This window comes from Zonotrichia leucophrys, chromosome 13 (assembly GCF_028769735.1).
Source record: "Zonotrichia leucophrys gambelii isolate GWCS_2022_RI chromosome 13, RI_Zleu_2.0, whole genome shotgun sequence".
Lineage (NCBI taxonomy): Eukaryota > Metazoa > Chordata > Aves > Passeriformes > Passerellidae > Zonotrichia > Zonotrichia leucophrys.
This window is the reverse complement of record NC_088183.1, coordinates 13633940-13656534: the sequence shown is the minus strand read 5'-3', so window position 1 is coordinate 13656534 and position 22595 is coordinate 13633940. Positions and strand designations below refer to the sequence as shown.

At 40.8% G+C, this 22595-nt stretch overlaps 1 protein-coding gene across 6 annotated transcripts in view; it reads right to left on the bottom strand.

The window, feature by feature from the left end:
- TENM2 (teneurin transmembrane protein 2) overlaps positions 1-22595 on the bottom strand; it is a 675237-nt gene that overhangs the window by 115390 nt on the left and 537252 nt on the right. For all 6 annotated transcript variants that reach the window (XM_064724588.1, XM_064724589.1, XM_064724590.1 and 3 more), the window contains one exon: positions 10278-10391. In XM_064724588.1, coding sequence (XP_064580658.1) covers positions 10278-10391 — 114 coding nt within the window. The remainder of the gene's footprint in view (positions 1-10277; positions 10392-22595) is intronic.

Genomic DNA, 22595 nt, shown 5'->3' with positions numbered 1-22595 from the left:
AATATCTGTTGACAATCACAGAAACTTAAAGGTATCACTAATACCACTATTACCACAGAGTGGATGGTAGTGATACCTCTGATAAAACCTGACAGCATTTGTAAAAACTGTTTACTTCATGGGGGTTTTTCTGTTTCCTTCATAGGAGTTTTGTTGTGGTGGTGTAATGCTATTTTCAATAAAGGGCAAGTTACTTTTGAAATACCTTCCAGCACTGTATGAATGTAATGGGATGGCACAGAACAACATATAATTCCAGCAGGTAAGTACATAACAGCTTTTCTGTCTTGACTATCTTTAATTGAGAGAGCAGCAAAAGCACGGTTTCAATTATAGATTCTAAATTATCTATGTTAGCAGCACTTACACTTGTACATAATGAAACAGATACTATGTTGGCAGTGTTTTGAAATGGTAAAAGAATGCTCTGAATACCAACTGCTCTACAGTTTTTGGCAACTTGTTTGTTTTTTTATTTTCTATGTTAATGGGTCTACAATAACATCACTGACAAAGAAAGGGAAGGCAGGAGAAGCTGCAACAAGAGGCTGCAAAAAGGAGGAAAAATGGCTGAGAGCGTCCAGCAATGTGCCCTTAGAGCCACAGAGAGCAACCAGATCCAAACATATCCTGCTTCATGGATTTCATTTCTAATGGATTACTGCAACAGAGGATATCTCAAGGTTCCTATCTCAGTGAAGGCAGGCATCACCTCACTGGAATTTAAATTAGTTCTCACCCACCTACATGGAGAGGAAATCAGGGGCAGAGAATACACCAAAAATCACCTGCACCTGTGGCATGGTACACTATCACTGGCAGAGCTGGGAAGTCAGCAAAGACTGCAGGCACCTTCACCTCCTTTGAGAACATTACATTTATTTCACAATCCCAACATATGGTAATAAATCATGAATATTTTTTCAATATTTAAAAGTAGGCTGTAAATAATTTCTTTGGAAGCATTCTTTGATGAACATCAACTGTATCTAATCTGCAAAAGGCTTCTTGACACACTGTAAAGAACCTTCTTCAGGAGCAAGATATCCATAGCCAACCAGTCAAAGAAAAAGCTATTTCCAGGAATTATTATTATTATCCAGTGCAGCAAATGTACAGAGACCACAATAGTCTCTGTTGGCAGTTATAGTTTCACTGGCTATTAAAGAAACTCCAAAACTGTCAATGGCTTTTGCTAATTATGTATATATTCTCTAGAACCGTAAAGATGTAAACTGTAGAATAGAATTGTAAAATAAATTTAATTCTAATGGAGGATAAAGTTTTAGTATTTCTAGATAAATTTACCCTCAGTTTCCTTTGGATATCCAAATTTCTACTTTGTATTTCTCTGTGGGAAAGGGCATTTTTCAGGACTCAAGGATCCTCAAATATATCAATTAAGCTAAAATAATAAAATTTCAGCCATCAGGAAAACCAGAGTTACATTCATACTACTTCAGCATGCAAACGTAAAAAAATATATTGGATGTCAGACTTTCCTCCAAAAAATTAGTAGAAGACAATTCCTTTGAATTTCTCATCAGAAGGTTGACGTTATCAAGGTGAAATGAAAAATTGGTGAAAACTGCAGGTAAGACAATTGAATTTGCAGTTATTACTGAGCCCAGAGACTTGATTCAGGTTTATCTAACACTGAAATAATTCTGTTCGGTTTGATATTGTCCTTGGAAGCATCTCCCCACAGATACACTTCTATTTTGCTCTACAACACGAATGACCTGGTTCCTAGTTCTCCTCCTGGAGCATCTTAGGAAAATCTCCCTGGGAAGGGAATTGTGACAGGGGTTCACCCCAGCAGAGGACTTGAAGAGCAGGTGAGATGATCAGCTCCCAGAAGTGGCTGAGATATATTTAACCTGCAGCAAAGAATGGGGCAGATGGGCGACTCCTTTCAGTCTGTATTTCTGTAGTGCTTCAGAATATTTCAGAATGCTCTATACCCAGCCTGTGCCACATCTGCAAGGAACAGCTGCTGCCTCACCTCTGGCATGCTGAAAGCATCCTTTCCTTTTGCTTTTAAGAATTTAAATCATGGCATCCTGTTTTTATGGAGCTACATTACAATGCTGTAATAACAAAATTTAGAAATGCTTCAAGTTATACTAAAACCCAGGTTTCATATTTGCAAGCTTAGCTAACAACTTATAAAGTTTTAAGTCCCACAAGATGTCAATAAACTCTGAAGATTATGCATTATTGAATCATGCTCTCATAAATGCCTGCTGAATTATCCTTGTTGGTATGACACAAAACCAGTGACAGCATCTTGGTTCTGCTCCTTGCTCTGATACTGCCATTGCACCTGGGTTGGTCATGATCTTGCTGCTCTCAGATGCCTACGTGTAAAACAGAATTATTAACAATGACAGAATTATTAACAGTCCTCACCTTGAGGATGAGGAAGGCAGAGCAGTAAATATAAATATTACAGGAGGTGTCTCAGTACTGGCCTCTTCATACTGTTTCCTCCCAGGATATAAATACAGAGAGGAATGCAAAGTAGATATGACCACTGAATCTACCTCAGTTAATAGGCTAAAGTTGATTTTTTCTTATACCTGAAAAGCAGACCATCATCCTAACTTTGGTATTTGCAGGGCATTTTTCTGTGCTAACAGCTTCCCTGGCAAAGCGTGTCACTAGAGACTCAAACTTTTTATAGCTCCCTTCAGTCCTCACCTCCTAATGCAGAGAATGTATCTTGCCACCTGACTCACTCCCCTCCAGCTATTTTTAGAAGCTTTTCCATTTGATGGACCACTGCAGATCACATTCAAAGAGCATCAACTGCATTTTAGTGAAGGTACAGATGTGACAAACTGACAAATCTGTGAAGAAAGACCAACCCAAACTACTCATGCTGCTGTGAACAAATGAATCCCAAGATCATTCTCTGTTGTGGGTGACTGTTGTAAAGTTCTATGTTTATCTCATAACCCCATAGATACTTGATTTTTTTTCCCCTGTCATTTTCTCTCTATAAACATCTACAAAAGAGTTTTAAAAGCATACTTCTTCATCTTACCCAGGGGAGCCATTTCAATCACTCAGTCAAACATATATTCATCAACTAAATAACACTTATTCATTTAAACTGCTGTTTTATTTACCCAGCTGAATTACTATTTTGGCATATACATTTGAAAAGACTGTTTTTAGCATTCAAGTGTATTTGCCTTTGAAGCCATCAGACAGGCAATCCATGACAACAGCAATGCAAACTCCCCCTGCTAAGCTGTCAGCAGGTCTCATCTGTGAGCTGGAGGTCAGATCCAAGGTGACAGAGGATGGGACATGCCCAGTCAGCCTTTAATTTAACTGATGTCAAGCAGTGTCAGCCATGGAGGCAGAGCTGTATTTACACTGCAACCAGATATACTTGATTATTTATAACTACAGTATCCTACACTGTAGCTAAAATTAAAACTAAAAATGAAATCTGGCTACCAGCAGTGTCACACTACAGACATCACATTGAAACAGCAATTAACTCCAGTGCTGTGGCTGTGTGCCTCTATCATGGGGATGACTGCAAATTGCATCTTGATGACACTCTTGAAAAATACCTAGCAGAATAACCATTCCAGGGGATCTGAAATGAACTACCAAGATAATGTGGACAAGCTCAAATTAAATACGAGGAATAAATATCACCAGGGTTGGTTAAATTCTCTTTACCTTCTTTTCCTGTAATTCTATATTTCTTATAAATCACTGCTACAGACATAGCTTATCTTATCTTTTTATCTAGCTTATTTTTCTGCTGTTCTTTTTATATAGCCAGGGATTTTCACAGATGACTTGGAATTCTGAAGAAATTTATGGTACAGCTGTGTAAAGGAAACCATTCAATATAAAAATAGACTCCACTGACTTTTTGCCAAAAGAGACCGTGTGAGAATTACTATGGCTCTGCACGATAGTTTAACTTTTTTCCTTAAGTAAATTTGCTACTTATATGGCCAGACATGTCTTATTGTTCCAGTAAGGCAAATAAAATAGAGTAGAAAATGCCTTTTCCATACAAATATCTTCAGTGGAAAAATCAGTGCTATGCACTGTTACCATACTGACAACTCCCTGTATGAACTTACACTTCAAATTATCTACTATCACCTAAGTGCCCTAGGACTCAGGTGAGAACAGATTATCTCTGGAATGTGTACAATAGATTGACTGCTACTGCAAAACAAATTCCCTCAGCTGCAATGAGCTAAAAAGCCAGGCAATGAGAGTTTGTCTGCAGGAGCTGCTGTGGCACATTTGAACTTCAGGCACACTCAAGATGCTGAGGCACCAATGAGCTCTGTTCTGGAAAGTGAGGAGGAAGGAAGCTTCTGAGTGTATGAGCTTTCAGAAGTCCAGAAAAACAGCTTCTGGTACAAAACCAAAACCTCAGGTTGTCTAGTCAGCATTCTAAATTTCAATTATGGCAAGAGGAAAAAAGATCTTCAAAGGGAGTGCCTGCATAAGACCCCAGCTCTGGCTCAGCTGCAGCCAACCAATGTGCAGGGAAATGAAGCAGTTTGCTTTTACTAAAATATGACACACCTGATACACCTAAAAATTTAGGCACATCTTCACATTCATGTGAGCATGGCTTCAGAAGAGCCATTGCTTTCAGAATCAAAGCAAATTATAACCAAAATAAAATTAAGCTCTGTTGGTTCACTGCATTTCACACAGAGCAAATACATACTAGTATGGATTTCTGAATCAGGATAGCAATCATCTCTGATTGTTCATATCTTTGGGGCCTTGCTGAGAACTAAGGACTTTTGGAAATAGGAACCTCGGACATGGCATATACCTGTTGTCATCTTATTGCAGGGGTTCCATGCTTTTGTCTCCTTATCACAAAAGTTCCATACCTTCTTGGTGTTTCTCGTGGGCATTTCCCCAGAGCACTGACTCTTTCTTCTTCACAAACTGACTCCAGTTCCCCTCTTACCCAGCCACCCCACTCTTTTATAGCATCTTCTTCTCACTGGTCACAGCTGTGGCCTGTTAAAGTCAGGCCTGTTCCTAATCTTTGATAATTGGCCCAGCTTCAACTCCTTATGGATAAGATTACTTTCTACACTATCTTTATTTTCTTATATTCCATCCCACTACATTTATCAAACTTCATCACCTAACTTTGAACAGAGCAACTCATGCTATCACCATTAACACACTCAGAAATCCAAAACTCCTATTCTGTTGAATTTATCCAAATCCTTTGCTTTTCTGAGACAGCCCTTAAGTCTGGTGTATTTTCAGAAGACCACATCTGCTAGCCTTCATAGCCTCCATCTTAACAGTTCTGCTTGCTAACGTGTTAATTAAGATCTACATTACATTAGCCACATAAATACTTAATAAGATTAATCCACCTGGAAAATGATGGCTTGTCTTGATTAAACTGAAGGAAGGTAAGAGAAGTGACATTTAAAACACACTGACTGCTATTACATTCTGATCGTCTGTTTCAAGGCGTCTGACAGGAAACAGCAGAACCGGGAGATTCATGTTGTTTACATTGTTAATGAGGGATGAGTTTATCTTTTACAAGGCGACAGAGAGTTCCCTGCCGAGTCCTTGCCCCGTGTGCTGGGTGGGTTTCAGCAGGAGCACAGTCGGGGGCAGCACTGCTGCCTCAGGCAGTGACTCACGAGCTGCTCTGCTGGCATCCGAGCCCCAGCTCATCCCTCTGGCAGGATGGCACATCCTCCCCTCTCAGAATTCTGTCACTCCTCTAGCACTGCCTGTGTGCTGCATCGCTAATAAAATATCTGAGCTAGTAGAAAACAATTTGTGTGCAGCCCAAAATGTGACTCGCAGCTGCAGCATCTGGCAGAGCTCTCAGCGTCATTTGGAGAGAGCTGAAGACAACCTGTACAGCCCCACAATGACTGCTGAGCTCAGCTTCCCACATCCATCCAAGGACAATTTCTGCTACATCAGTAGAAATCTGGTTTTCCCCTCTCTCACAGCTCAAGCAAGTGAGGTGGTGCCAAATTTAACAGCTAATTAAACTTTCTTCGTTTCATTATTGACATTACATTTGCAATTCTGAATTTGGTATCTGGAAACAAGTATTTTTCATGACACTTCAGTACTTTAATATTTAATAACTGCAATATTTTTGAAAAAAAAAAAGTCTTTCTGAAATCCACATACACTGTGGTAGACTTTGTGAAATACCTCAAACTGAGCATGAGCTTGGATCAGGTTGGTTCATCCAAAGAGAAGCAAACCCTGGATTATGTGAATATCAAAATTCCTATCAACTTTTTTCCAAAGAGTCAGTGTATTTATTGTACCTAAAGCCATCTTTCTACAACTGTCCACAATTACTTTTGGTGTCTTTTAAAATAGGAGGTTCTAGAATCAGAGATCACAATCTCTTCCTGTGCTTTTCAGCCTTCTAGAGCATTACTATAGCAAACAATCAAGATAAAAAGTACTAAGAGAGTTTTGAATTACTATAAAATTTGCTAGATTTCTGAGCACATCAAAGACAATATGTCCTAAATGAAAAAGTTGACACCAAAGCATTCTTTATATGGGTTTTCAGCTGGGGTTAGTGTAGGTGTGTTCTGTCAATTAGAAACATGGTCACAGATTTTATGGAAATCTGTGTCTAGCCCACCACATAATTTTAAATCTAGAAAACTTTTGGCATAGATTAATAGAATTCAGATACAGATAAATCCCATAAGGTCATCTATTTCACTGCTTTTTGAAGAAATAATTATTCCCAAACATGCCTCTTTTCTTTTCCCCCACTTTCCCCCTTAATTTAGATTTATTACACCCAAATTCTAACATTATCCTTATGCAACATAAGAGATAAATGGGCTTTACTCAGAAAGTTTTTTAATGTCATAATAATCTATCTCATCCCCATAGAAATTCCAAGGCAGTATCAATTTTTGAGGTTTTATGCATTATGAAGGGTTACTGCCTTATGATCCGTATTAGGAAGGGAATTTTTGTCTGCTAATTTAAATCCCTACTCGAACACAACTTTCACAGCATGGTGGACTTCACTTGCAGTTTTAAAGCAGCACTGGGGATTTTTCTGCCCATTGCACTTGCCTCCTCCTTTCAGACATACCCACTATTAGCGAGATGTAGTGTGTAATTACAAAAAACCTGAAACTGTGTTATCTTAATAGTGAATTTTGTTTTCATTCAGATAGGAAAATGTAGTAATAAAGTAATTTACATTCCCCTTAAATTGCAGTTTTATTATTTCCTACCAGAATTTAGTCTCTTAATAAGGAACAGGCAGATCAAATTGAATACCTGCCTTATTTTTTTTTTCCTCCTTTCAAATTGCTCTACTTTAAAATGCTTTGCTTGCTGAGTAGGCACAGCTTGTGTTTAAGTGGCCCTTCTCAGAGCAGGGGTTAAAGGTTTCTTTGGGAGACCCGTGTTTTGAAAAGAATGGCTTCATCCTGAGTTGTGTCAATTATAGAAAGGTCACTCTCCACAGCCAGAGCCCTGAAATGGTTGTTGTGTTAAAAGCTGTCAGAGGCTTTTTCCTAAAAACTGCTGGGATAGCAATTTTAACTTGGACATAAAAAGAAAGGTGAGGTAGAAAAACTTTTCACCCTTCCCAGCTCTAGGAATTTGTCTTCTCGATATTCCTTGTGTTCACCCAAACCTGTCATTCATTTAATTCCACTGTGGAAGATTACTTGCCTAAATATTGTTCTTCCTCCTTCCCCCACCTTTTCAGCAACTTTCTACAAAATGTCAGAAGAACAAGCAAACTTTTCCAACATGCTCTGAGGAAAGCTAACTGCAGCAATTGAAGACATAACCAGCAGTTCTGTCTCCTTGTCTCCTCTACAGGAGGTTACCACTCCCAAAACAGCATCTCAGCCTCTTCAAATGTGCAAAGCTAATTAGAGTGGGGCTGACATAAACTGCCAGAATTTGCACTGAAGTGCCCCAGGCAGATGAGCCCATTCCAATCCTGCAGTCCTGCTGCCCTATATTTGCACAGAGATGGCAACAAAAAGCTGCAGGGAGGGAATTGGGAAAGGTGTTAAAGCCCTGCAGTTGTCTGCTAAATGACCATAATTGCCGACCTGAGCTCTTCAAGTTCCTGCCCAAAACCACAGGGTCTCTCACCTGTGCCCAACCTGGAGGCAGTTCAGCAGCAATGAAAACCTTCTGCCTTGCACTTAGGGATGTGCTGCTCATGCACTTTCACCTACAGCCAGTCAGAGATGAAAGCCAAACCAATGAACACTTGTCTAAAAATGTTCAGGTTTTTGGCACTATCAGGATGTAGGATTTCATGACAAGGAGGAAGCAAAATCTAGATCCTCCATGGAAAACATGAAGAAGCTGAGGTGCAGCAGCCTTTATTGAAAAAAAAAGAAGCAAATCCATTAAATGATCAAGCTCATAAAAGAACAACTCGGTTTCCTTTCCCAAGTCTATTTTAACTGATTGTTTTCCCAATAGAAGTATCCATTGTCAGCATTTGCTTCTAACACTTGCTTTGGCAATTACCAAGTTTCACATGAGACACAGGTCCTGAGTGCAAGGCAGCGCTCAGCCCCTGAACAGAATTCAGAGACATTTCAGCTGACAAAAATCAAGTGCTCAGACTTCTCCTGTTCCAGTCATGCCATCCACCATCCCAGCCCACTAAAGCGTGGGAGGTGCTTTGTCTGATTGTAACATTCTGTTCTGCCTTCTCCCCATAATTTTTATAATAACCAGAGAAGACCTCACTGTGATGTAGCAAAGAAAACCCCTGAACCTCATCAGCAAAAAACATTCCATTTAAATGATTAAAATCCTTTTTGTGACATGTAACTTCTCTGTGTTTTTAACACAGGTTTTCTCAGTTTAATAAAGTGTTTCTGGTTCTAGGTTTTACTTATTTTTTTCTTTCCTCTGCCATGTCTTTGTCATCCTCCTCCGGAACACAGTTTTTCTTTAAGAAAAAAAGAAACCATTTGTTGTCTAATTTCTCACATTAATATCACAAGACAGACCATTTACCATGGGTCAAATTCTGCTGTCCTTAGTGTTTGCTATTAGAATTCACTGAGAAAGAAGAACCAGGGATGTGGTCCTGGCTGCAAGCCAGTTCTTGAATTCTTTCAAGCACTACAATGCTTGCTTCTACTAAAGCTTTTCACAGAACCCCAGAATGGATCAGGCTGGAAAGGATCACAGTGGGTCAATGTGGTCCAACCCCCCTGCTCCAGCAGGGTCATCCAAGAGCACAGGGCACAGGATTGTGTCCTGAATGTTCTGGAATATCCCCAGTGAGGGAGATTGGGCCAGTATGATCCAGTGCTTGGTCACTGCACAGGAGTTCTGCCTCATGTTCAGGTGGAGCTTCCTGAGCACCAGTTCCTGCCCACTGCCTCCTGTTCTGCTTGCTGGGACCACTGTGAGGAGCTTGGTCCATGCTCTGAGCCCTCCCTGCAGATATTTACACAATTAATGAGGTTCCTCTCAGTCACCTCTGCAAGCTGAGCAGCCCCAGCTCCCTCAGCCTCCTCTTTCTTTGGGATCTCTAAGCTATGCCTGGAAAAAGAACATGCAGCCAGTAAACACAGCACATTTCTGAGAGCACTTCCCCAGCATCCTCCTACCACAACTTCACTGGTGATAAACCAGAACCTGCAGGATTTAGTGTGAACATGGGGGGTGCTGAGAGCCATGGGAAGGAAACGATGGGTGGCATTTTGGGGTGGTTTGGCTGCGTTTTGGGGCAGTCTGTAGGGGTTTGGTGGTGTTTTGGGCTGTATGGTAGGATTCTGGGGTGGTTTATAGGGGTTTGGTGGTGTTTGGGGCAGTTGGCCAGCATTTTGGGGAGGACTGTGGGGGTTTGCCAGTGTTTTGGGGTGGTTTGGTGGCGTTTTGGGCAATTTGTAGGTTTGGTAACATTTGGGGGCTGTTGGTAGTAGTTTGGTGGCTTTTTGGGGTGTTTTCTGGTGGCTTGATGGCATTTTGGGGTAGTCTGACAGCGTTTTGGGGTGGTTAGGTGGGGTTTTGGGGCAGTTTGTGATGGTTCATCTGCGGGTTTGGGGCACTGTGGTGGTTCAGGTTTTGGGGCAGTTCGGGTGGTGTTTGGGGCGGCTCTTGCCAGTCCATCTGGGGTTTTGGGGCTGTTTGGGTCAGTTCAGCTGGGGTTTGGGGCAGTTTGTGGCAGTTCAGCTGGGGTGTGGGGCACTTCGCGTCCGTTCGGCCGGGCCGGACCAGGCCGTGGTGGGGGCGCGGCGCGGACCCACCTCTGCCGGCAGGGGGCGCGGGCGGGCCGTCGTCGCCGGGCGGGCGCAGGCCGTTGCTGAAGGTCGGCGGCTCGGCCGGCTGCAGCTGCCAGTTGAGGCCCAGCAGGTGCATGGCTGCGGACACAGGGACAGACAGAGGTCAGCGGGGACTCAGGGACACAGACAGCGGACACAGACGCACAGACAACGAACACAGGGACACAGACAGCGGTCAGCGCGGCCGCAGACACCCGAGCGCCCCGCGGGAATGCCCCAGAGCACTCGGCTCGCAGGGATGGGGATGTGCTGACAGAACCGGCAACAGCAGCAAAAAACACCCCCTTCCCCCCATAATAAATAAACAAAAGCGATCCCTGGTGATTCACGCGCATCTGTGTGGCACTGAAATACAAAAAGCAAAATGCTCACAGCTCTGGGCAGAGCCGGCCACTTTCCTGACTCACACGGTGCGGGGACACATCTCAGGAAACAAAGCATTTGCTGCAAGTACCAGCTCCGAGTTTAAATTATAGGTGGTAATTTATATGTTGATTATAAAATTGGCTTTAGCCCTGTGTAAAGTAGTGACTTGGTAATGCAATTATTCTGTGTTTAGTACAACTTATTTAAATCAATACATTAGGATAATAGAATCACACAGAATGGTTTGGGCTGTAAGGAACCTGCCAAGATCATCCAGCTCCAATTCCCTGCCATGGGCAGGGACACCTTCCACTGTCCCAGGTTGCTCCAAGCCTTGTCCAACCTCACCTTGAACACTTCCAGAGCTGGGGCATCTCCAGTTCATCTGGGCAACCTGTGCCAGGGCCTCATCACTTTGACAGAGATGAATTTCTTCCCAGCACCCAACCTGCCCCTACTCTCATTCACTCTGGAACCATTTTAGATTCTCTATCTTCATTTTGTAGACTGAGCTTCCCTGACCAAGCCAGGACCGCTCCAATCCTTTCACCTCCCAGATTTTTGACACCACTGCCCCAAATCCCGTACAACCCTGGGCAGGGCAGGCTTGCCTGCTCACAGCCATGGCTCTCCAGCCATCCCTGTGCCAGGGACAGGTCCGTGTGTCCATGTCAGAGGCTCTGCAGCTGCACCTGCAACTCGAGCTGAGCAGTGGGAGCGAGGCCAAGCACGCCCTGCACAAGTGCCTGAGTTATAGGCACTGTGGCAGGGCTAATTGAATAAGTCCTGTGCATAATGCATGAGACTTGACAGGTCTGAATCATTCAGCCAGTGGATTTATGTGCATCTTCACCTTGTATAAACACAGCTACCTGCATACTCTCATCACATTATCCCCATGGCGCTCTCAGTACAGTAGAGCAGTGGTGAGGGATAAAACCCACCAAGCTGCTGCTTTCCTTTTCTTTGCATCTTTCTGCTTACACAGGATGTGTGTAACCTATATACCACAGAGAACAGCATTTCCAGTTATGTCAAAAGGTGTTTGAGAGGATTCACTGCCAATTTGCAGGCAGGGAAAAAAAAATATTGTGGGCACCCTTAGAATTGTTCTATTCTGCAGTGTCAGAGCCACACAAGATTATCAGATATTTTGCATCCAATTCAAAGTGATTATAGTGGTTGCAAATAGCCCATCAGTGGCCACACACTCTGTTCAAAGACTAAATCTTAGGGATAGGAGAGACAAAACACTCCTCACAGAAACTGCCATTTACAGTGCTGGAGCCACCACTGAGATAACCTCAGAATCCATTTAGATGTGAGTGATTCACATGTGCATTCCTAAGCCCCAAGAAAACAAAAAGCATCCTCCACCACCCCCAGAATCCGTCTTTCCCAACCCCTGGAAATCTCTCAGCACGCAATCTATGCAGAGTTTAACCTCTGTATTTTTGACAAAAGCAGCAGGGGATCAAGATATCTTTCCTAACACCACCTTCCCCTGGACATCCTATGGCTAATGTCTGAGTAGATATCTCAGAATAGTAACTAAAATCAGGAGACCTTTTCTGTGAACAGGGCAGCTGCCAGATTTCATATTCATGCTGAATTTGCAAGTTTTGTTTCTATTATGTCAAAATAGCTCACAAAAACAAACAAAAAATACTTTAAAGCCTCACATACCAACTGAAAAGGATGTTTTGCAACGAAACTACTCAAAATTTATTTCTACATAATGTTTAAGAATCCTTGGAAAATAGACAATAAATTTATATGGGATCTAATTATTTGTTCAATTACAACTTAGTTGTCTTGCCAAAAAAAAACACTTAAAAGGATTTTTCGCTCTAATCTCAAGCAACCAAATTTTTATTTTTTTTTTTTTTAAGTATGGCAAATAAAACTGAAAAATCATTCACAAGGCTCAAACCCCACCAAAGTGCACCTTATCCCCACTGAGCAGAGGCAGCTGTGCTGGGGCTGGGACAGCAGAGAGCAGCTCAGGATGTGTTTGTGCTCTCAGCAATTCCCACTCCCCGCACAGGCACCAGATTCAGCTGGACCAGCCCCGAAAGCCAAGAGTGCATAAAGATTAAGTGAATTTCAAAGCCCCACAATGCAAACAAGTCACAAAGGAGAATCAGACTTTTGTGTTTTATACTCTCAGTGTGTCTATTCAAAGTTGCCTTTTTTTTTTTTTTATTTTACTGTGAGCATAACCATAAATGTAGGTCACTTGCAGAGATGAAAGCCTGCTGCTTCAAGTGTGAACCAGTCTTTACAACAGAGAGATAAAAAAAATCACAACTAATAGTCTGTCCAAGAAAATTATAGTTGCTACCTTATAATTACCAGGTAAATTCAGACAGGGAATTATAAAAGATCTTATTAACATGGTATTAAAAACTACCTGTGATCCATCTGCTTCCAAGCACACCATGGTTTCATTAATAACTGTGTTTTAATCATGGATGCACGTGAGGTAGGAGCAATTAGAGCTCCTTCCTAACGGGGCAGGGATTTGCAGGTCTGCTCCATCCCTGGTGGAGGCTGAGAATCTCCTGCACAGCTCCCACACCCGTGAGGTGATCTGCAAACTTCCACTAAGACAGCTGCAGTCACAAACACCAGGAATGTTCCTCTTCCACCAGGAATGAGTGGAGAAAAGTGTGTCACAGGGGCCTGAGGGGAAAGCTCTGCGTCTGCACTGCACTGAGCAGAGAGCAGAGCTGAGCAGGGGGAACGAGGGGAAACCTTCTCTCTGCTGCTTCACAACGCTGTGAGATGGCAAATTTATATGATTAACCTTTCCTTCTGTTAATCAAACAAAATGCCTCCAGCAAAGGAATAAGTAGAAGCCCGTTTAATTAGAAATGTGGGGATCCACACAGAAGTTGAGTGCATGTGTCTCAGAGGAGAAATTTGGGCTAGTCAATTTGTGCCTGTTTGCTGGTTTTGCTGCTTTTCTTTTCTAGTTTGAAACTGACTTTGCTTTTTTTCCCAATGACAATTTGTGTATTCACAAATTATATTTTTGCAGAGTACTTACAGGTATTATTTTTCTGTGTTTGCTTTCCTCCACCTCAACAATTAAGCATATTTTCAAAGCTCTTCTATATTCAACTTGATTTTCAAACACTAAGCTTGTCAGAATTTATAGAGTTCATTTACACTAATATCTAGTAATTCAGAATAGTGTATTTATATTCTTTAAGACATGATAATTCAGGAACAATAAATTTTGAAGAAAAACCTTTGAGGTTTAAGTAAAAAATAATAATCAACCTCTCACTCCCCCTCTAGCACCATACAGATACAGAGAGCAAAAGCACCTGGAAGCTAAACCTGCATGCCCAGCAAGAACAAAAGCAGAGACCTGGCTCATCACTCCAGGTGGCAGAGCTGCCAAGGATCAGTCTAAGACTTACATAAGATAGAGGCTGCTAGAGTGAATCACATATTATTTTAAGAAGTCCCAAAAGGTACACAAATCCAAAGGAAATTGATAGAACTTACATGCAAATTATATTGAGATTCTCTAAACTCAGTGGTGTCCTCACATTCCTCTTTCATTGGTCTTCTCTCATTTTGGCCATGAACCCACTGCCCACTGCAGTCAGGGTTTTGTCTGAAGGACAGTGGTTCCCAAGCTCAGGAAGCTCTCTGTCTTGTCTTTGTGCTCTTGTCACTTTTGACCTTGTACTTCTAAAAGGAGAGCTCTGGTGTCTTTGGGAGTTGGAGATCTCCCTGTAGTGCAGCTCAGTGTCTGCAGAGCACAATGAGGATTTTCACTTTTTCCTTTCCTTGATTTCTTAAAGGGAGAAATATGCAGGCTGATGATCCATCATCTCCCCCATTCCTATTGCATCCTCCCAGTTAGGGTCTGTAAAATACACACTGCTTCCTTGTTGGAAAATTCAATATTCCCTAAGCAACTCAAAAAGATGGGACAATTGGAGAGAATTAAGGATGCTTCCATACTTTAATTTCCAACTATCATGCTTATTAACCCCTAAATTATTATCATCCACAATGAAGCCATCAAGCATGGCTTTGTCAGGATATATCCAGTGTCTGTCTAGAGCAGGACAACCTCTTTTCATATGAACAAGAGATCACTCCATTAAATCATGAACAACATGAACAAACATACCCTAAAAGCCCATTTTCTGTTCCAAGGCCATTGTGTTATAGGAGCAGAAATGTTCAAAGTTTCCTTCCCATCCACTCATGAGGTGAATGATGATGCAACTCTTGTTATTTATTATGTAGTTTTCAGCAACATCAAATTAATTTCCAAGCCAGGTTTAATGAATCACAGACATGACAAAACAAAAGGTACCTAATAAATCTTAACATAATGGTAATTTTATAGCATCTATATTCACAGAGCTATTTGCACATCTATGTTTCATATGCTCTGAACATTGTTTTAATGCACTACAATGTTTGTATGAAGCAAAGGATATCTAGTATTTTGCAATTCTGGGTCCATATAGATGGGTACCCAAAGAACCTGAAAAGAATAAATGTATTCCCCTCAAAAAATTGAAAAATAATTGAACATTATTGCATGCTTACTTGTATTAAATCTTACTAAGATGAAACTCATGGTCCTTTATTAGTTACTACTTCTTGATCCTGCAGGAGAACTTGAGGAATACCAGAAATTCATCTTACTGATCTCAATTATTATTCACAAAATAACAGTTACTTAAAAGATTAGAAACATAGTAATTTAAAGTTTTATTATTTCTCTGGAGAAAGAGGTTCAAGTTCAGCCCAAGTCACAAGTGAAACGAGTGCATTAGGCCTATTCCCCGGTGATTACTTGCCCCCATTACAGAATGAATGCACAATCCATCACAGCTGACAAGCTCTCCTCAAGAGATGCCCGAGACAGGAATAGCAGGGGGCTGAAAGTCAGCAAAGAGCAATGGGGGAACTGCATGGGGAAAACTTGCACAGTGCTGCAAACTCTCCACTCCATTCTGACCAGAGCTTTCAGGGCTCTGCTGAGGAGTGCAGGCTCTTGGTCGCTGTGACAAGGGAAATAGGAAACCTCTCCTGCTCCTCATATCTGAAGAGGCTGAAAGACAGTTCCCAAACACACAAATGATCAGAATTTGCTGAACTAAATCTCAGCTGAGATCCATACTTTGCTAATGTACCTTACCAGGAACAGGCACTGAACAGAGGACAGGGAGGCTCTGTCGCATGGGCAGCACTGCACATGTTCCTTTGGGGGACAGTATGTGAAAGTCCTCTCCCACAAAAACTGGACATGGCAACACGTATGCCAGACAAGGAATTCAATAAATCACAGATGATTTAAAGAGACTGGCACCACCTTCTGCTCAATAGTTTTGCTGGCCAGCCTGCAGCCATGTTTGCAGCAGGAGCAGTTCAAGCCCTGTCAGGATGAAGCTGGGATGGGATGGGGGTCCTTGACAAGGGCTAAGGAAGGTGTGTCAAAGAAAGCTCACATTTATATTTATGCCCTTTCATATTCTGCTATTGGCAGAAAGGGACAGTGTCTCCAGGAGGTCTAACCTGCAATCCACCCATTAAACATATATTAAAGTGCTTGAAATATCATTATCAAAGAACATGAGTCTTGTTACTTAAAAGGAGCAGTCTTAAAATAAACAATATGAGCAAGTAGCACCTCTCCTTGCTAGAGGAACAATGACGTCTCTCCTAAAATTCAGAAGTGTCAGAAGTTTCTATTCTTCCTTGAATACCTCATGTGACTGTGACAAGGATGCCAGAGTTCTCCTGAGGTATCCAAGAGATGTCACAGAAATTGATCACATGCCCACGCCTTTCTCTAAAACAAAACAAAAGCCACATGGCTTGCTGGGTGGACATCTGCCACTTTTGTTATATTATCTACAGGAATGTCTAAAGTACTACTTTAAAAAGTCCAAACCTATCATAGCTATGATAGAATTCCAAATGGAAAACAGGCCATGCAGGGAAGGGGGCACAGTCTGCTGCTGATAATGCATTATTCAAGAAGAGACCTGACCGAGAACTGCACAAGGACATAAAATAACTGAGCAACTGGGCCAGAAATTGGCAGATGAAGTTCAAACATGTAAAATAAAAGTATGCTGGAGAGGAGTAATTTTAAGTCCACATGTAAAATAATGAATTCTGGCCTGACTAATATAAAATATCAAGGAAATTTTTGGGCTAGATTATAATCTCAAGTAAGCCAAACATCGAATCATTGTGGGAAGTGTAAACAAAGCAAGGAGTATTGTTATGCTGTTGTTTCTCCTCTCAGAAAAGACTCAGAATGAGCAGAAGTTGGAGAATGAGTAGGGCAAAGTACATAGAAGGACGATTTGTCCTTCTAACGAGCTAACCATTTGTGGGTGCTGGACACAAATGGATAACTTGACTTATATCTAACCCAACACAGCTGCTGCTACACATACACAGCACTCTGGAGTGTATCCAGCAGTCCCAGTGTTTCTGGAAGTGTTTGATACAAGCTGATGCAGCATGGCCCTGCCTATCCACCAGGCCTGGCAATCTAGGGAGTGTTCAGTATGACTCAGGCAAACCCTGGGATTCTTATGCCATAAAGCATTTCCTAGAAGCAGCATGATTTTGGGCAGAGAATGCAGTACATAAATGGCAATTGCTGATGTGCCACAGCTTTTGTGCAGGTGTCACAACCCAGTGTAGCTGTTCATCAGTACAATGGGAAATACTCTAATTAATAGCACAGCAGAGTCAGTTATAATTATGAGAGATGCATTTTCAAAATATTTTGTTGGAGATCTCAGGGCCACAGCAGATAAGGATTTAACTTTTACAGGGTTGACAGCAGAGATCAAAGATCAGCAAAAAAAAATTGCATAATTCTTTGGACTACCAGTACTTAGGGTATTTATGAACCCGTGTTTTAATATTAATGACTCAGAATCCTACAGAGCTCATATAAAACATTTGGATGCATTCTTGATTATATTGCCTCTTCTACTTGTGACCGCTCAATTGTTTGTAGGCAAGGTTAAAGTAGCATTTCAAAAATAGATGATTTGATGTAAATTTAATATTTATTTTGTGGAATATATGCAAAAAGTCCTGCTTATTGACTGTGACCATTGAAACTCAACAACAAATAGATGGCTTATTTTCAAGGTCATTCATTCTCAGCAATTCATCTTAATCATCAGTATGCTATTTGCTGTGCACTGCGTTTTTGTAATAAATCTAAATTAAAAGTTCATTTGAGAACTCCATATAAAGCATTATCAAAATCCACAACTTCAATTACAGAATTTACAGATACCACTATTTTCATTAAAACAATAGGCTTGCCTGTATTGCACCCAGAGAGCACAATAAAGAACCGTTTTGCTGTGTTATTTATCCTGCCCATAACATTGAACAAGACCTCTCACTTCTCAGAGTCACTTTTTGCAGTTTACAATGCTGAAAATGGAAAATTCCATTAACTATAATGGCACTGCTGTGTATTTTTATATCTTGTTGCATGTTTTTTTTCCACTTTTCTATCAATTGAATTAAGCTCATATTGTTACCTACGTACAAGCTTCTGTTTGCTACCCAGCCACAGGTTTATACTCTTGTTAATTGTGCCTGACATCCGCAATAGTTTTATACTTAAAACAAACAACAACAGCAACATTTTGTAACTTTTGAAACAGAAAGTGTATTTTCTGGCTTCCGGAGGAAAGCTGTGAGGATTGTTCATAAAAAATCAGTGTAAGGGATCTCAGGCTGCCATTCCCTGTGGCCTCCTCACTGCTGCAGGGAGAACCCAGCTCTGGGCTTCTCTCACCCACAGCGTTCCTATAAACACAGACATGGGAATTGGGAATTCCAGCACCCAAATTTCTGGGACATGAGCCAAGGGAAGGCAGGCAGACCCTCAGCTTTGGGCAGTCCTTGCTGTGGAAGAGGGATGAGCTCAGTATCAGCTGTGCTCCCTCTGCTCACCAGGGAAACACAGGAACCACTGGAAACCACAAGGGAAAGCAGAGCTGATATGACACTATCTTAAACATAACAAAGAAATCCTTGGGCATAATTTCACCCTCAGCATGTGAACTCTTTTAGACAATAAACTGTTTAGAACAAGATGTTTGCTTTAAAGCATCCAGCCCAAGAAATGTTTTATAGAAATACCAGAAAGGATCTATGAGTGAGTGTATTGTTGTCAGCAGCAGGAAAACTTCTGCTAGGAATTAATTGCTTTCTTTTGAATAAATGTTATTTAAGTTTTAAAAGGAGATGGAAGAAGGGCTATAAGATGCTTCACTGTCACTGCGTTCACACAGAAGAAATAGGGGGACCCAAAAAAAGTTTGTTTTTTTTTTTCAAATTGATCACCCCCCTCCAAGCTGACTGATTTATTTCCCTGTGCACGTCAATAAACTGAATGGAATGGATTTTCAAAGCACAGCATGAAAGATATACCCACAAATCCCATTAGGAGTAATATGATTTGTGTGCTTATCTGCCATGCAATGCTTTGAAAGTTCATTCCTCTATTTCCATCTTCAGTTTTTCTACATCCAAAAATAGTTGAAAAGCTCACACACACTTGCAGCTCCTTTTGGGGGCAGGGAGAAGTGGAAGATGTGCCCAAACCCCAGGATACAGCTGGGTAAGCAGAGTTCCAGCCCAGGAACACGAGCTGTACCTTGGTGGAGGTTTGTTTCCAGTCCCCACCGTGATGGGATTGGAAGGATCCCTGGCTCAGGCCTCCACTTTGCTTCTCTCACTCCTCTTTACTGAAATGTTTTGATTTTTGTGCCACTTTGAGCAATCTTTTTGTCACGAGAAGGGTAACAGCATTGCGTGCTGCCTTCAGAATCTGGAATCTCATGACAAAGACCTTAAAAGAGAAGCAGAATACAGTGCACTGCTCATTTATTCTCATGACAGGCTTTAGATTGTACAGAGTGCAGAGAACTGGCACACGATTAATCAGTTCCTGAGACTGTGTAACGTGAACTCACTTCTCATGGCAATTTCAGGAGTCAAGGCTGCAATCTTTTTGGTCTTGCATCTGAACTAGATGACTATAACTAATAAGAAAAGTGTATATATTTTTATTTACCCAATACAGCATCTTTCAGCCTGGAGGATCCCAGATCACATTATACAATATCCACTTTACCAGCCTTGCCAAAACACTGCCACTTTTGAAACAGGCTTAGAAGAGCAGAAAGGGATGCTCTTAACTCAATTTTGCTGTATTTTTGAGCAATTGTGAACATTCCGTGTTAATACAAAGCAAATTGAATCCAATTTTAATTTCACACCTAAAAGACACCATTATCATGAACAAAGTACCCAGCTTGTCTTTATTCTGTTTCCAAGAGGAGGAGGAACCTAGATGAGACTTGAAACTGGTGTTTCAAGGCATATAGACACAAATACTCTTGAAAATCACTGAGGCCTGAACTTACAAGAATTAAAATAACTGCTTTACTTTTAATACTGATCATAAACCTAAGGGATATCACGTCAAACATTTATTCAACTGCGTTCATCTTCTGAAACTGCAACTGCCCTAATTTCTACAAACATGTTGAACAAGATTTTAATAATCTCACTGTTTCAAAGCATTCAGACCTTGACTCAACCTCTGTTAGCCAAACTGCTAAGAAAACAGTTTTCAGCTTTATTACTTCTTCACATACACTGAATGAAGTGAAACTGCATTACTCAGTGGCCAAATTTCTGTCCTCAGTACAAAAAAAGGGTAATTTCTAACCATAAAGTATATTCTTTCCTTAATAGAAGTGATGCAGAACAGCCTAATGTGATCACCTGATAAAATCACAATTTAAAACACTGCATGAATGATAACGTTTAAGGTTTTACTCTCTACGCCAAGTAATTATTGGAGTTAAAAGTTCATTACAAAGAGGAAATAAATCCAAAGATGAAAAGCAAATATGATTTCTTATCCCAAAGCCTCTAATTCATTTTCAACACTATAAGCTGTTTATATTTCTTTCACAATGTACTTCAAAAGGTGTATATATAAACCTAGCCTCAATCATATCTTGATACTGACATGAAGGTACAGATTATATTTAGCATCTAAGCAGATTGAGACTTTCTGTAAGCCTTGAAATGCTGCCATTATTAATGTATTGTGATTTAGATGTCCTATGGAGCCAGAATAGAAACCTATGAAAATAAAATGTACAAATTTGATAAGTATCTTACACAGTCAATCAGTTACAGCCTTGTAACTCATTCTTTTGTGTGGGTTGTTTTTTTAGTGGCAATTTTGAAAGAAATAAGCAATTATCAAATTGGACTATAGTTACATTTTTGAGAATTTTTTTTCCATTGTCCTTACATGATTCCTGTTAATCATTTCCCATAATGAGTTTACTATAACTGTTTCCAGTCTTTTACCTGTCTTATTCTAAAGTTTGCTCTTGTTACCTTCAAAGGAAAAAGGAAAAAAGTTTTACAGCAAAATTTTATAGCTTTCAGAGACCAAAAGCTGGCCCTCCTGCATCTGTGCCTTCTCTAGAATTGCAGAGCTGCTAAGGGAATGCAAGCTGCAAGTGAGGACAGGATTTCTGTGTGATCACACCAATATGGAAGCACACGAGAAATCAGTGAAGGGTTTCATGGTGCCAGGATTTTAATTTCAGATCACTGCCTTATTTTGAAGTGCCAGAGCTGTGAGTTTTCAGACTGCAGCAATAGACATTTCACAAGGAATTCCTCTGTGTGTGTGTGCTCATATATGATTATGAGTTGCATCACCAAAACATCTGTTACACAATTTCATCAGCCAATACAGGAACAGGAGCTGGTTTGTGCCTCTGAAATCCCAAGAGACACCACGACAGCACACCACAGTCCAAGTCCACTCCAAGCACTGTGCACCATGAATAATGGAAAACATTTTTATTTAATTTGGACACCTACATCCTGATTAATCTAAGGAACATCAAATATAGAATTAAATATTAATATTTGTATTAATTTTCTTTATCTCTTATGTCTCAAATTGCCTTTTAGAAGATGGGGTTTTAAGGCTGGCTCAATTTGATCTTCTTAGTATATCAAAACTAACCACTGCAGAGATTGCAGAAATGACTGCTGCAGATGGAGCTGCTGTCCACAACAGAAAAATTATGCCAGTTTAATGCACAGAGCATCTGATACCTGATCAATTTAATGAAGCTTTCTGTCCTGCATAGGAAATGCTGCAGGAGCCCCTGCACTGTCTGAGGTCAGCAGTGCAGGATGCTCCTCATCAGCCCATTTAGGGCTGGTTAAAATCAAGGCCCATTGTAACCAAGCTCAAAACCATCACTGACTTCAGTGGGGACAGCTCCACCTCAGAACTGCTCTATTTAAAATATTTGAGACTGCAGGTATCATAACAGTGCCTGAAAAAAGCAGTGTTTTCTACAGGCAACAGCAAGGCATCCCATAAAAAACTCAGTGGTTTGACCTGCAGGGTGAATTGGACATGAGCTGTAATGCATTAGCACATGCATCACTGTATACAACTAATTAAAGCATCATGGGATAAAATACAAGCTAGATTACACACCCTCAGAAACCTTTGCCTTCAATTACATGCACTTTGTAAGGCATAACTGAGTTATGTTAAATGATTAATACAATCATAATATATGGAACAGCTTTACTTAGTAATAGCAATAAAATAACCAGGAATTATCCTTTAAACAGAAGATAACTCACACTACAAGGGGCAAAAAATAATATATAATGGTAGCTAGAATTACATACTGGTACTTCATTGTTAATACTCAAGTTCTCCTGCTTTATGTCTGTTACACCCAGTTGGCTGGCACTCAAACCAGGATTATATATCTTTATTTTTTTCTTTGATGAATGTAACAGTAAATACTATATTTTAAA